This window comes from Mirounga angustirostris, unplaced genomic scaffold, assembly GCF_029215605.1.
Source record: "Mirounga angustirostris isolate CCGP_5_RB_7025 unplaced genomic scaffold, mMirAng1.0.hap1 SCAF_5, whole genome shotgun sequence".
Taxonomy (NCBI): domain Eukaryota; kingdom Metazoa; phylum Chordata; class Mammalia; order Carnivora; family Phocidae; genus Mirounga; species Mirounga angustirostris.
Window position 1 is genome coordinate 125,017,719 of NW_026991713.1, and position 13,142 is coordinate 125,030,860.

Here is a 13,142-nt window from a genome sequence, read left to right on the forward strand (position 1 = left end):
AAAGTAAATTTGTCTCAAGCCTTATACTCCACATTATTAAATTAAAAATTTATCTCTGAAGGAGGCAAAAAAATCTCCTTTCATGCCTGATTCCAAAATAGAACCTTTATAGGTCATCATTTTATTTCTTTAAAGGGTAAAATTGATTTTTTTTTTTTTTGCATTAGTAGAATTATTAAAAAAAATTAAGAAAAGTTTGAATGTTTGAACGTTGCCTGGGAGTAACTGAATATAAAGAATAAAATTTAACTGTAAATTAATATTAGAGTTGTTACACTGTTATGCTGGGGACAGGTTTTGGTTGCTTGCAGAATCTTACTATCTGATTTTGAAGATTCGTTGTCCTGTCTGTGTTTAAATTAGATTATATTAATACCGCCCCTTCTGGGTTTTACTAAAAGTATGAATGTTGTTAAATGCAAGGTATACCATAGGAGCTCCCTCTTTTATAAAATTCAGTATATTTCCACAATGATAGCTGTTTTTTGCAAGGGATAATTGTAATGTTCAAAGCCCTCTTGTATCTTTGAGGTAGTAATTTAGTTTCATAGTCACATAAATCTTTTCAATCATAGAAGAATTTTGGTGTTTTTTTTTTTTAATATTTCAATGTAAAAGTCAAAACTAAACCATTAAGCCTAATGAAGGGAAATGAGCAAGTCTAGATATTAAAACTTTTTTAAACTATAAAAATTAAAACATGGTACTATTGCCAGAAGAATAGGCATATTATGGAACCCAGTAATTAAAACAGGAGTAAACCACATTACATATAGCAATTTACCAAGAATTTATCACATACTACAAATCAGTGGTAGAATAAAATGAAATTTAATGAATGTCACTGATACGCCTGGTTGCCAATATGAGGGGAAAAATGAATTTAGATCATCTGATACCATATACCAAATATGTTCTTGATATAATATTTAATCAGAGAAAAACTAAACTGATGTATAGAGAAAGGATGAGTTCCAGGCTCAGAAAAATATTTGCAGTGAATTAATATTGCAGTAAGTGGATATTGTCTTCTTACACAAAGAACTTGTACAAATTGGTTAGAAAACACTAAAACTCCAGTGGTGAAATGATGTGTATGCAGTCATCACAGGTGGAATAATGATAGACAACCAGAGAATCAAGATGTTCAACCTCACTGGGAATTCAAAAAAGCACAAATAAAACTGTAACTATATTCTATTGGTTACTCTTTCTAATTTTTAAATATAAAATAATTGCCAGTGCATATATGGGTAGGATGGTGCTGGCATATTCATATTACCATATAGTACATTTGTACTTTGATTTGGGGAGGGAATTTACATTATAACAGGAAGCATAATGCAGATTTTTTTTGATGAAATCATTGTACTTCTATGAATCTTAAAAAAGTAATCCTTAATATGGAAAAGGTTGTGTTCAGTAAGTTTTTATAGTAGTAAAAGAAAAAATTATAAACCTAATATACTGTAATGTAATTTACACATGAAACGATGTTTGAGTACATTTTGATAGCTCAGTAGACATTTAGTGATTAAGAATTACAGTTAGGAATCCTGTGGGAAAACAAAAATGGGAAACATAGTCACATACCTGTTATGCTTCTCACTTGTAATAAAAAATAAAACAGGTATGAAAGAAAGACTGGAAGAAAGCATATCAAAATGCTAACAGCGTTCGTATTAGTGGTGAAATAATGGGTATCCCACCTCATTTTTCCCAAATTTTGGAATGTAGTTATACTCCTCAGTTTTTTGGTTGTTGCCGTACTGGGGAAAAGTCAGAAACACTTGATTATAGTATTGGTAGATTTTACTTCTATAAGAATGTTGTAGAATATTACTTAGTTTTTTGTTAAAATATTTTGAAATGATTGCTTATTAGGTGGCAGGTACTGTGCTAAGTGTATTACGTAGATTATTTCATATAATCCTCACTGCAGCCTTTTAAAGTTTATGCTATTATTATTTTTAGTTAAGTAGTGGAACCAAGATGCATACCTAGGTGTGTCTGACTAAAAGCAGTCCTCTTATCGGCACACTACTGCTTTCAAATATGTAAGTGAGAAGCATCGAAGTAACGTTTTTCTTGGATCTGCCCCGTGGAAATTCAGATACAGCAGGTGGCACATAAGGGTCTTCATTTTTAATAAACAAGTCAGGTGACGAGGGTGGAAGTGGTCCGTAAACTGCATTTTGAGAAGGAAACACTACTGAACTGCTTTCTATCAAATCATTAGTATAACACACTTGACTCACTTAAGGAAAGGTGAGAGGTCAGTTTGTTGTTTTTTTTTTTAAATCTTGTAACTTTTTTTAGTTAAACCAGAAGTTGGAACTCATAATAAAGTGATGAGACTTGTAGTGATATTCTCATATCACAAATCAGAGCTAATAGAGCAGAACCACGTTTGTATTTTGATTTCTTTTTCCCCAAGGAATCTAAGAGAAATGTAGCCTTTTTCCTGTTTCTAGGGTCTTCACTTTGTGAATGGACAATGAGTTTCTTTATGTGTTATGTTATGCGTCTGTTATTTTGAGTCAATTGAGTCAGTTCTTCTATTTGCCAGAAAATACGTATCATGAAAGAAGAATTTTACGGATCTAGAATCAAGTTTATATAGTAGTATATTCTGAATAATATGCTCAATTACTGTTGAATGTGAAGGGAAACTATCTGAAATTTTTATAGCACTACTTAGTAGATCATAAAGGGGTACAAATTAGGGTTTTTTTTTTCCATTTTAAAATAATAGAGTAAGGTATGTTTATAATGCATTCTAATAATTATTCCTTTAATTGTGTAAAGGCATTTCTTTTGAAGAAGCTCCTGTTCTCTTCAGAGAAGTCTTCTTGGAGGGATTGCCCAGGTATGGTAGTGGTCTTCTATAAACTTTTCCTTCACCTTCTAATTTATAGATGATCTGTGCAGCTTTCAGTGGCAGTAGTTTAACTGAAATTATTTATCTTAAAAAATAAACTATAAACGGGATATTTTTTCTTGAGGTTTATTTTTTTCAGTGTTTCAGAGATTTTCATCAACAGTGACTCCAAATGTTAATATGTGTATTCCCAAATTTGGTTTACCCAGGAGGTCTAAGACAGGATAATAGAACTAAGGACAAAAACCTTTGGCCTCTCACTAAAAAGTGGTGCCATTTCCCTGAACTGTTAAATGATAGCATACCATAAGGAATAGTCATTTGTGTTTGTTTTGTGTTACTTAGCTCTGAGCAAGAACTGAGTTGTCTTTGTATTCCTGCAGCTTTTAGTACAGTGCCTTAAACAGTGCAGATAACACTGCAGATATCTCTGGATTAAACTGCAAACGAGCTGTTCTAGCTTCTGCAATATGAACAGGTCAGAGAGCTGTGTGGTGCTACCGGATAATAACAAACATTTGCATTCCACTTGACAGTTTACAAAGTCTTTCCTTCAGTAAGTGAACAATTTCCTGGGAACATCACAATAACTTCTGGAAGAATGGTATAATCCTAGTTTGATATATAAAGGCAAAACAGTTTCCATTCCAAACCATACCCTTAGAATCTTCTAATGATTGTGAACTTAAGAGCTGAAGTGTCACTCATGTATTTTTTATTAATTAATAGCTGAAATGCAAAATAAATTGTAGAGAAGAAACCAAGAGATACTATTATTAACATCAGTGTTTTATTTATAAAATTTGTGATATTTGTTATACAGGAATATATTCACATTGATAAAATATATAGCATTGTCATAAATGTAAATGTCGTGGTGGTTATAAAATGACCTAATTCTTGCCTTTAAAGAACTGCTGATCTATTAAGAGAAGTAGAATTCTCCCCCTAGCACACAATTTTACATAGGATGTGTACACATCATATCCCCTTTGAAAGTTTCAGGGGCAGTACTACCTTTGGAGAGCTATACTGCTTGAAAAGGGGAGGTGGCTAAGGCTCAGGAAGAAGTTGTCTGAGCATTTTCTGATTGCCCTTTTCTATAAAAGTCTAATGTCCAAATCACTGCAGTATAGTATCGGGAGCTTCTGTATTATGCAGCATAACCATGATGGCGTCTGCTAATGTAAAGAATTGTGGTATTGTATGTGCTGACTATGTATTATCTCATTATCCTTACCCCTTTGGGACAAGGAGACCAAAGACATTAGACTAACTCAGAAATGAGGAAAAAATAGAAGTCTCAGCAGGCCCTCACACTGTGCTTGGTTCTGCAGTCAAGGAGACCTCATGGCTCCAGGGCTCCCATTGCAGCATAAGGAAGGGGAGCGATCAGTACCCGGTTATTCCAAGTAACGTATTCTTTCTCCTAATGTTTAATTCTTCATTTTTCAGGATTCTTTTTCTAATTAATGGCAATATTTAATAGTGATGACATATTAATCCTCAAGCACATTGTTTTTTTTTTTTTAAACAGATTGTTTATTGGGGGGGAGGAATCCTCCACTTAAAATGCTTGAATTTCATTATTAAGTTAAAAGTCTTAATATTGTTATCCATGACAGGATTTTTTCTTTTCAGAGAAAACCATTATAACTGATACTTTGGTTATTTTTAGAGGAAGAGCGGAAGGAACTCCTTTGTCATACCTTATGTGATATTTTAGAAAGTGCTTGTTGTGACAACTCTGGATCATACTGCTTGGTTTCCTGGTTAAGAGGAAAGACAGCTGAGGAAACGGCTAGTATTTCTGGGAGTCGTGCAGAGTCTAGTTGCCAAGTGGAACATTCTTGTAAGATACATTTTTATTTCCTGAAGTAAATTTCTTGTACCTTTGTTTTAATAAAACTATTGAAAATTTTAAAGAAAAAATATTTTAAAATTTTCATAACACATCTCTTTTTTTAGCCTGAGCTTAATTCATGAGCCTTATTATTTTTCATTTCCCTGTCAGTTATTTTAGTTGTTGGAGGATATTGCACTTACCGTGTCATTTTTAGAAAAAAAAATTGCATCTTTTAAACTTTTCTAAAAGTTAATTTCTGCTTGATGACAATCTCTTCGGAGCTTTGGAACTCTCATTTAAAAAGTTTAAAGAACATAATCCTACTTACTTTAGTTTTAGATGCTTTAATGTTGGTTTTCTTAGTATTGGAAGAAAAGGATTTTGGGGGACATTAGAAAATTTCTTAAATATCTTTAGTTTCTTAGAGCAGAGATGGGTACATTATTCTTCATTACATATTGTTTCTTTTCCTCCTGAACTTTTTGGACATTATGTAATACAGTCTACATATATGGATCATTTTAAGGTAGTTTTAAAAAAAGGATTTTAATTATTCCTTCATTTAAGTTTTTTTTTTATTATTATTATTTAAAATTTCTCTATTAGCTATTCTTATTCATAAAAAATATGCTGTGGAATTTAGCCTTTGAAAATTCTTATGCAATCGACCTCAAAACTGCCAGAATACACTAGTAAAATGGAGACTTCTGGTGGTACTGAAGGTAGATAAAGAATTGCTATTCCTGTTTTACTTTTCAGGAATTCTCTTGCTAGTGTGTGACTTTTGATAATTGGTAGTTCCACGTGCTTATATTGAAGAAGTGACTTATCCTACCTATGATGCATTCCATTAACTATCATCTCTGCAGAAATTATTTTTAAAGAAATTGGACACCTGATTTATAGAGAGTAAATTTTGATTACTCATGACATAATCTCGATTTCCATGTAGGATAATCCCTGAGGCACTATTGTCTCCACAGGCTGAAATGACTGATATGTCAGCGTCTTCTTTCTCCTACAGTTATAGGGGCAAATTCTACTAGGAGTACATTTGCAAGGAATAATTTTTAAAATTTAAACAGTTGAACGATGTTTCTGTTTGAGGCCTCTTTAAACATAGCCTTTCAAAAAGAATTTAACATACTTTGAGAGTTGATGATGACAGTTGAAGAAAACAAGTGGAAAATATTCACAAGGATGATAGTCAAAAATCTTAAGGTTGGCTTTAAAATATTTTCCAGGTTTTACTGGGTTTCATGAAAGCGTGTTTAATAGTTGCATTTAGGACATTAAAATTCTGATAGAGGAACAGTTGAACTAATTAAAAGTTGTTTTAAAGAATATCTGCATAAAGCCAATCTATATATTAATATGCAAGAAAATAGTAAGATCTTTTAATATTTTTTGTTAGTATTTTTGTAGTACACTGTACTTACCAATGGGGTATACTACTGTACATTTTTGTAGGTAGAGGTTAAATCGCTCTAGGTTAAATAGCCTCATAATGTATTAACTTTGGTACTTGAGTAACTAATTTAGGTGGGCATATTAGATTTAATTTCTCTTCAAAAAACATAGTAGTTTTCCAATTTGCTTTGCCCCATTTTAAAAATGGATATGAAATAAAACCATATTAAATCTGTTTTTAGGACTGTAAAAATTTGAAAAGTTTTGTTAACTGAAAATTTGAGAATTTACCTTAGATGTTGACAAATGTAAAGAACTTACATTAAAGTTTTTATTCCGTATAACAATCTTTTACCTGTTCTTTCCTTTGTTCCCAGCTATGTTCTTTTTCTTGTGTTTTATATTTTTTCACCATCCTGCCTGCTAAGCTTTTTATTTTGCTTGCCTCTTTTTTCTAAATTACTATCTTTATGTCTACTTTCATAGTGTATACCCAGTAGAATTATTTAGGTAATCAAGCGCTGCACAGCAAATTAGTACAATTTGGAAAAGGTTAGGTCGAATTTTTATTTTATACTGAAATTTTACATGTGAGTTGTTTTCCCCTTTGTCAGTAGTACATTGTGCACAAACATTAATTTCATTGGCTTGTGTGGTGTGTGTAGTTTTTGGCTTTTGGTAACGCACACTTGTTTGCAGTAGTGAATGCTCAGGTTCAATTTCAGTTTGTTTCCCACACATGTCAAAAGCTTATTGAAATTAACCCATTTGGACTGGTAAAGATTTTTAAAAGTAGTTTAAAACATTTGAAAATTAAAATGATTTTAAAACGATAGCCTAAAGAAACATTTTTAATTGTAATTCAAAAAAATCCAAATTTTGAATTCATAATGAATTTATTTCATTCTCTAGTAAGAATATTTAAAGTACTAAGATTTGCCTTATAAAATATATATGAAATTGTTCATTGTGATAAATTTAGAGTATCTTGATTCATGTATGAGATCTTTAAAGATGTTATCTTTGTAAAGGGAGCCAAGACTCTCTGGATTCAAATCTCGGCTCTGCTGTTTGTTGCGTTGTGCTCCAGGGAGGCTTCTTCTCTGCCTTAGTTCCTCTTCTGTAAAATGGGGATGATAGGGTTGTTAGAGGATTAAATGAGATAAGACCTGCAGAGCATTTAGAAAGGGCTCTGGCACTTGGTATAAAGTGCTACATAAACATTACCTTGGATTTAAATGATTTATTTCCTGTTTTTTTTTAATTTATAATTGTACTGTATTAATGATCATAATCTAAATAAGTTACTGAAAACTTCTCTAACAGTTGTACAAACAAATGCGGAAACAAACTTAAAGCTGTCGTTGAACCTGTGTAGTTTCAAAGTGCTATGCCTTTTTATACACATTAGTTTAATAATTAAACATTAACCTAAAGATTTTATGTTATAAAGAAGGAAGATTAGCTATGGTGATTTTATTTGGATCTGTGAATTGAAAGATTATTTAAAAGTGCAGGACACATTTCAGTGATGTGTGAAGCACTCTCAATAATTTCTCATATTTTATATACTAGCCTAACTGAATTGAAAATAAATGTTTATTTAATTACCCTCTACATTCTCAGTAGTATGTCCATTTTAGTTATAATCATGGTAACTAAGATCCTGAAATATAAATTTGTGTTATAGTAAAGTTGAAAATAAACTGAGAATTTTAAGGGAATAAGGAAATAGGGAAAATTTTGATTGCTTGAAAGTATTTACAGCCTGCTGTGTGTATCTTGTGTCATTTATTTGCCATGTGTAGTGCTGAAAAGTGTCTTTTATGTATAGCTGCCTTGGCTGTCGAAGAGCTTGGCTTTGAGCGATTTCATGCATTAATTCAGTAAGTAACATTGGAACATTTAAAATACTTACCTTGTGGACACATTGCCATTTTAAGTCTGTTCATACTGTGGAAAGGTACTTAGATTTATATACTTGAGGATTAATTTGTTTTCAGTTCTTTTTAATAATAATTTATAAATGTTTACTTAAATTATTCTGATTCCTAAATTAGCTAACTACCAGAATACTTTTTTATATTAAAAGCTTCTTCATCATTACAACGAAAAAAATCATTCTAGCTTAATGTTTCTCTGACCTGAATGAATACAAAGATTTCTAATAGTATAAATATTTGAATTACTATTTCATTTGCCAAAATATGCCTTCTATGATTCTCGTCAAAAGTGCCATATTTTCATTAGAGCGTTAAACTTTTTATTGTAAAAGGTAAGGATAGCTACATTGATAGAATTACAGGTGGCACTTGAAATACGACATTAATTTCTTTTAAAAGAAGCCACAAATGTACACCTTATCTTTGGTATTCAGATATTTATTACATAATTTTCAGGCTTTACAGAGTCAAGTTTTCTTTTTTCTTGAACACTTCTTAGAGCTATTTCATTCTTTAAAAATGTATAATTATTGTAGAATTTATTGATGCCAGACAGTTCACCTAAGTGATGAAGAGTTTTCCTGCCAAGTAGGCATTCTATTTTAATGGTATATATTTAGCGACATTTGTCAGCAATAGCTTTTGCTTTTAGTGGCTAAATTTGTATTTGAAAATTTGAGACCCAGAAATCTCATTTGTACATATATAGTTTATAAGACGATTTAAAAATATTCCCATTTGTCAGTGTAGTCATTCTTGTCATAATACTAACACTTAATTCTTTTTTCCCCCTAGAAAAAGATCATTCAGAAGTTTATCAGAATTAAAAGATGCTGTCTTGGACCAGTATTCAATGTGGGGAAACAGATTTGGAGTATTGCTTTTTCTGTATTCTGTGTTACTGACAAAGGTTTGTTTCTTCTGGCTTTTATTAGAGTTCAGTACTGTTTTTCATGCTGTGATGAGTAATTTTATTTTTCATACTGTTTCTAAATCTCAGATTAAAAATCTCTTAGGCTGATAATAAGGAATCATCAAGTTCTCTTTCCTCACCACTCACTTAGTACCTAACCACTTTCAAACTTAGTTTTACCCCTGATCTTCTGTGTTATAGAGGTTATCAGTAATGTTCTAATTATGAAATGCACTCAGTTCTTCTGAATTTTATTTTCTTTCATCTTAACAGTATCTTGCATTTGACACCTTAATGCCTTCTGGAAGCTCTTTCTGATGCTCAGTCCCTCTCTTAACTTACTGATAAATCACTGTGCTAGTTCCCTTTTTTTAATGTCTAATGATCCCACTTCCTCTCCCCCCCTTTTTTTTGATAGCTTCATTTTCTTCTTTCCCTGTTAACTCCTCTTTTCTCTCCCCGTCTAAGTTTTTATATTGCAGAAGTTTTCAGTCCCTGTCTACTGTGTGCTTTTTCTTTTATGGGCATTTTATTCTCTCAACTTACTTTTATGTGGTTAATTCCAGTGTGTACACTTCCTGTCCTACCTTTTTTTCCCCCAACTGCTAATCTCCTATCTCTAACAGCCTGTTAGTCTCAGTTGAGAATCCTGCTAGATTTACCATGTCTGCTATCAGACTTCTGTCATTTGACAGATGTTTATTGGGCATTGACTCTCTGCTAAAGGTTGGAATTATGAGAGAAACAATTTTTTTAAATGATTCCTCTTCAGTACTATAAAAAATAAATTGACACATTAATAATTCCATGATGACACTGTTTTTAGATGTTTATTTGTTGCATGCACAAAGCATGGGGGGAAAATAGAAGAAGGTATGTCTGAGTCTTAGGTTTGGTTTTCTTTTCTTTCTTTTTTTTTTTGGTGGAATCAAGGACAGACTATATAGTAGGGACGGTGTGGTGGGTATAGCGTCTTGATGGATGAGGAAAAGTTTTCTAAATGGAAAAGCTGTGGGAAGATTTTCTGAGCCATGGAAACAGCAAGTATAAAGGCATAATGAATTTGGGGGTGTAACACCGGAAGAACTATAAGGAGTTCAGTATTATTACTGCAGCATAATATACCAGGAAGGCAATAATGGGAGATGAGACAGTGCACTTACGTAAAAAAGGCTCAGAATGTGAAGGGCCTTGTAGTCTGAGCAAAAAATAACTGGCAGTCTCACCTGGCCGAAATTAGAACGGAGCAAAAATTTTGGACACGGTAATAAGATCTTTTTGTTGATAAGGTTCCTTAAATTGAGGTTAGAGTTCTACAAGAGGGAGTTGGTGGTGGGGTTGAAGACTAGAGTCAGGAAGACAAGAAAGAGTGGTTACTGAATAGTGAACCTCAGCTAGGGCAGTGACCGTGGAAATGGAGAAGAAAGCATATTTAGAAGCATGTTCTAAATTTGGAAATTTAAAAACATTTTCGGAGCACGTTTAAGAGAAAGAAGCAAAAGTACTTTGTAGTTGGTTAGATGTGAAGAGCAATGAGGGTGGGATCTGAGATGACTGATCTCTTAGGAGTTTGGCTTTGACTGTTCATTATTCCCCCCATTTTTTATTCTCAAAACTTTTGATACCTCCTCTTCCCTTTACAGCCAATAAACCATCATGTCTAGTTGTTCTTACTTGAGCTGGTCTTTGAGATGATGTCCCCTCCCTCACCAGTGATTGTCACTTGTTCTTATTATTGCTTTTGGCTTTATCATGGCCTGCTTTGTATTGTTTACAAGGCAGCAAGTGCAAAATCTCATACTTGTTTGTATTGTCCTACAATATTTAATCCTTAGAAATGCCCTTAATCTGATAGAACCAGTGGTTAAAGTTGGGTGAATAGCACGGTGACAGGCAGTTATTCTTTGTTCTTTCAGGGCTGATGAAATGAAAATGACCAGGTCTTGTACTTACTTAGACTTCTGGGGATTTGGATGCCCTTTTGAGGAATTAAAAAAATATCAGAAAATTGGTTTTTAAGAAAATAAGTTCCTGCCCTCCTAGTTTTACACTTTATTTTGTCAGTACATGTTTAAATTACTGATATTTCTGAGAATGCACAATCAACTCTGTTTTCTTCTGTACCACTTAGACATTTTGTGTATTTAAATAGACATCGCTATCAACACTCGTGTATGTCTTTAATACCAATAAGTTTTTTAAAAGGCCTAATACTTCAGATGCCTTAGCAGACATATTAAGTCTGAATTTACTTTAGCCTGAAATTAAATGAATATTAACTCTTAGGATTTAATAATTTTCTCCTCCCGAAACTTAAACATCTCTCAGTACCCCTTGCACCAACATGCCGTGAGATCTATTACCCATGAGACAGTCAGTGCTCTTTGTATAGAGCCGAGGAAAGAAAAGATATTCTTAGAGGAGCTCCTTCTTAACCATTATCATCTCATGTGTTCTCCCACATCAAATCTGGATAATTTTTTGGGAGAAAAGTTACTTAAATAAATGTGTTTTATTCATTTATAGTAAAAAATGGTCAGTTTGTAAACTACTGTAATTTTCATTTTTAGTTTTTAAAATAAGTCAATGAATTTTTTGGTTCCTTTAGGGCATTGAAAACATAAAAAATGAAATTGAAGATTCAAATGAACCTTTGATAGATCCTGTATATGGACATGGCAGGTAATTAACTGAAATCTGTTCTCTCCCTACATGGACTTAAGTTTTTAGAAACTTGACTTAAAGATAATCTGAGTCAGATACTTCCGTCAGTGTTGACAGCATAAAGTATGTGGATTTGAGTAGTCTGTGCTTTATGCATTGCTGGCTTTATGTACGAAATGATAATTTCCACTTCACATTTATGTATGCATTGCACTTACCGTGGCACATATTTTCTTTAAAGATGACAGCGGGTGGTATTTTAACAAATTCTGCTTTATGTTCCACTTAATTTTTTAATGAATTTTTAAGTGTATCCTTACCTATTTGTAAATGCTTTCCTGCTTGAGGGAAATATTTTTTCCTTATTTTTCTCTGAAACCGTTCCCCCAAGCTCTTTACAGTTCTATTAAAATCAGTGAAACAGTGATAGTTAACCCACTCTATTGCATAAGTCCTTCTCTTTAGATCTTTGTGCCTCCGATGTTAAAATTCAATTGACCATCAAACAAAAAATAATAATTACATATATATTTATAGATGATTATAAATATTAAGTTATTAGTCTAAGTAATCTTTTTTCCATCCATTTAAACGTGGTATCTTTTTTTTAAACGTGATATCTTAAAGTTGTTAAATTTAGATGAATATATAGAACAGTAGATACCGTTGTGATGATACACTCAGTGATACATTTCGAAAGCTGTTGTTCAGTTGAGTGTATAAAATAAAAATGGAAGGTATTCCCTAACTTTGTTTCTTAACCAACATAATGTAGAAGTCGTTACTTTATGCTTTACCACAGGGATCATTTGATGTGAAAACTAGTTTATTCATGCTTTAATTACTTTTAAATTTTTATTAATAGCCAAAGTTTAATTAACCTCCTACTGACGGGACATGCTGTTTCTAATGTGTGGGATGGTGATAGAGAATGCTCAGGAATGAGTAAGTATATTTTTTGCTGTGTTTACTCTTTGATGAGGACTATTTCCTTAGAGTATGGTTGACTGTTACTCATCTACTTAATGGCTCTGTGTTACTTAGAGGTTAACATAAGTGCTTTAATATAGAAGAATCCTTCCCTGTCTTCAAGGCACTGTCACTTAAAGAGTGTGGAATGGAGTTTGGAGGCAGACAAACTTGGATTCAAATTCCAAGTGTAAGACTTTAGTCAAGTTACTCCTCCCACCTTTAGTTTTCTCTAGTATGAAATACTAGATGGGATTGCAGAACTAACTTCATTAGAAGGTGTAGATCTCTTTTTATCTATAAATCTAGTACATATTTATCCAGTGGTATCTGTAAATCTCAGACATTATTGCATTTTCTTTTTTTTTTTTTAAAGATTTTATTTATTTATTTGAGAGAGAGCACATGAGAGGGGTTAGGGTCAGAGGGAGAAGCAGACTCCCCGCCGAGCAGGGAGCCCGATGTGGGACTCGATCCAGGGACTCCAGGATCATGACCTGAGCCGAAGGCAGTCGC

The 13,142-nt window shown here is 32.7% G+C and overlaps 1 protein-coding gene across 4 annotated transcripts in view; it reads left to right on the plus strand.

Moving 5' to 3' along the window:
- Positions 1 to 13,142, plus strand: part of MINDY3 (MINDY lysine 48 deubiquitinase 3) — an 85,787-nt gene that overhangs the window by 13,107 nt on the left and 59,538 nt on the right. For 3 of the 4 annotated variants that reach the window (XM_054507347.2, XM_045874353.2, XM_045874354.3), the window contains exons 3-8: positions 2,809 to 2,869; positions 4,560 to 4,733; positions 7,972 to 8,023; positions 8,876 to 8,990; positions 11,602 to 11,675; positions 12,523 to 12,602. In XM_054507347.2, the coding sequence (XP_054363322.1) occupies positions 2,809 to 2,869; positions 4,560 to 4,733; positions 7,972 to 8,023; positions 8,876 to 8,990; positions 11,602 to 11,675; positions 12,523 to 12,602 (556 nt within the window). The remainder of the gene's footprint in view (positions 1 to 2,808; positions 2,870 to 4,559; positions 4,734 to 7,971; positions 8,024 to 8,875; positions 8,991 to 11,601; positions 11,676 to 12,522; positions 12,603 to 13,142) is intronic. The other variant, XM_064592012.1, reaches the window with a different exon arrangement.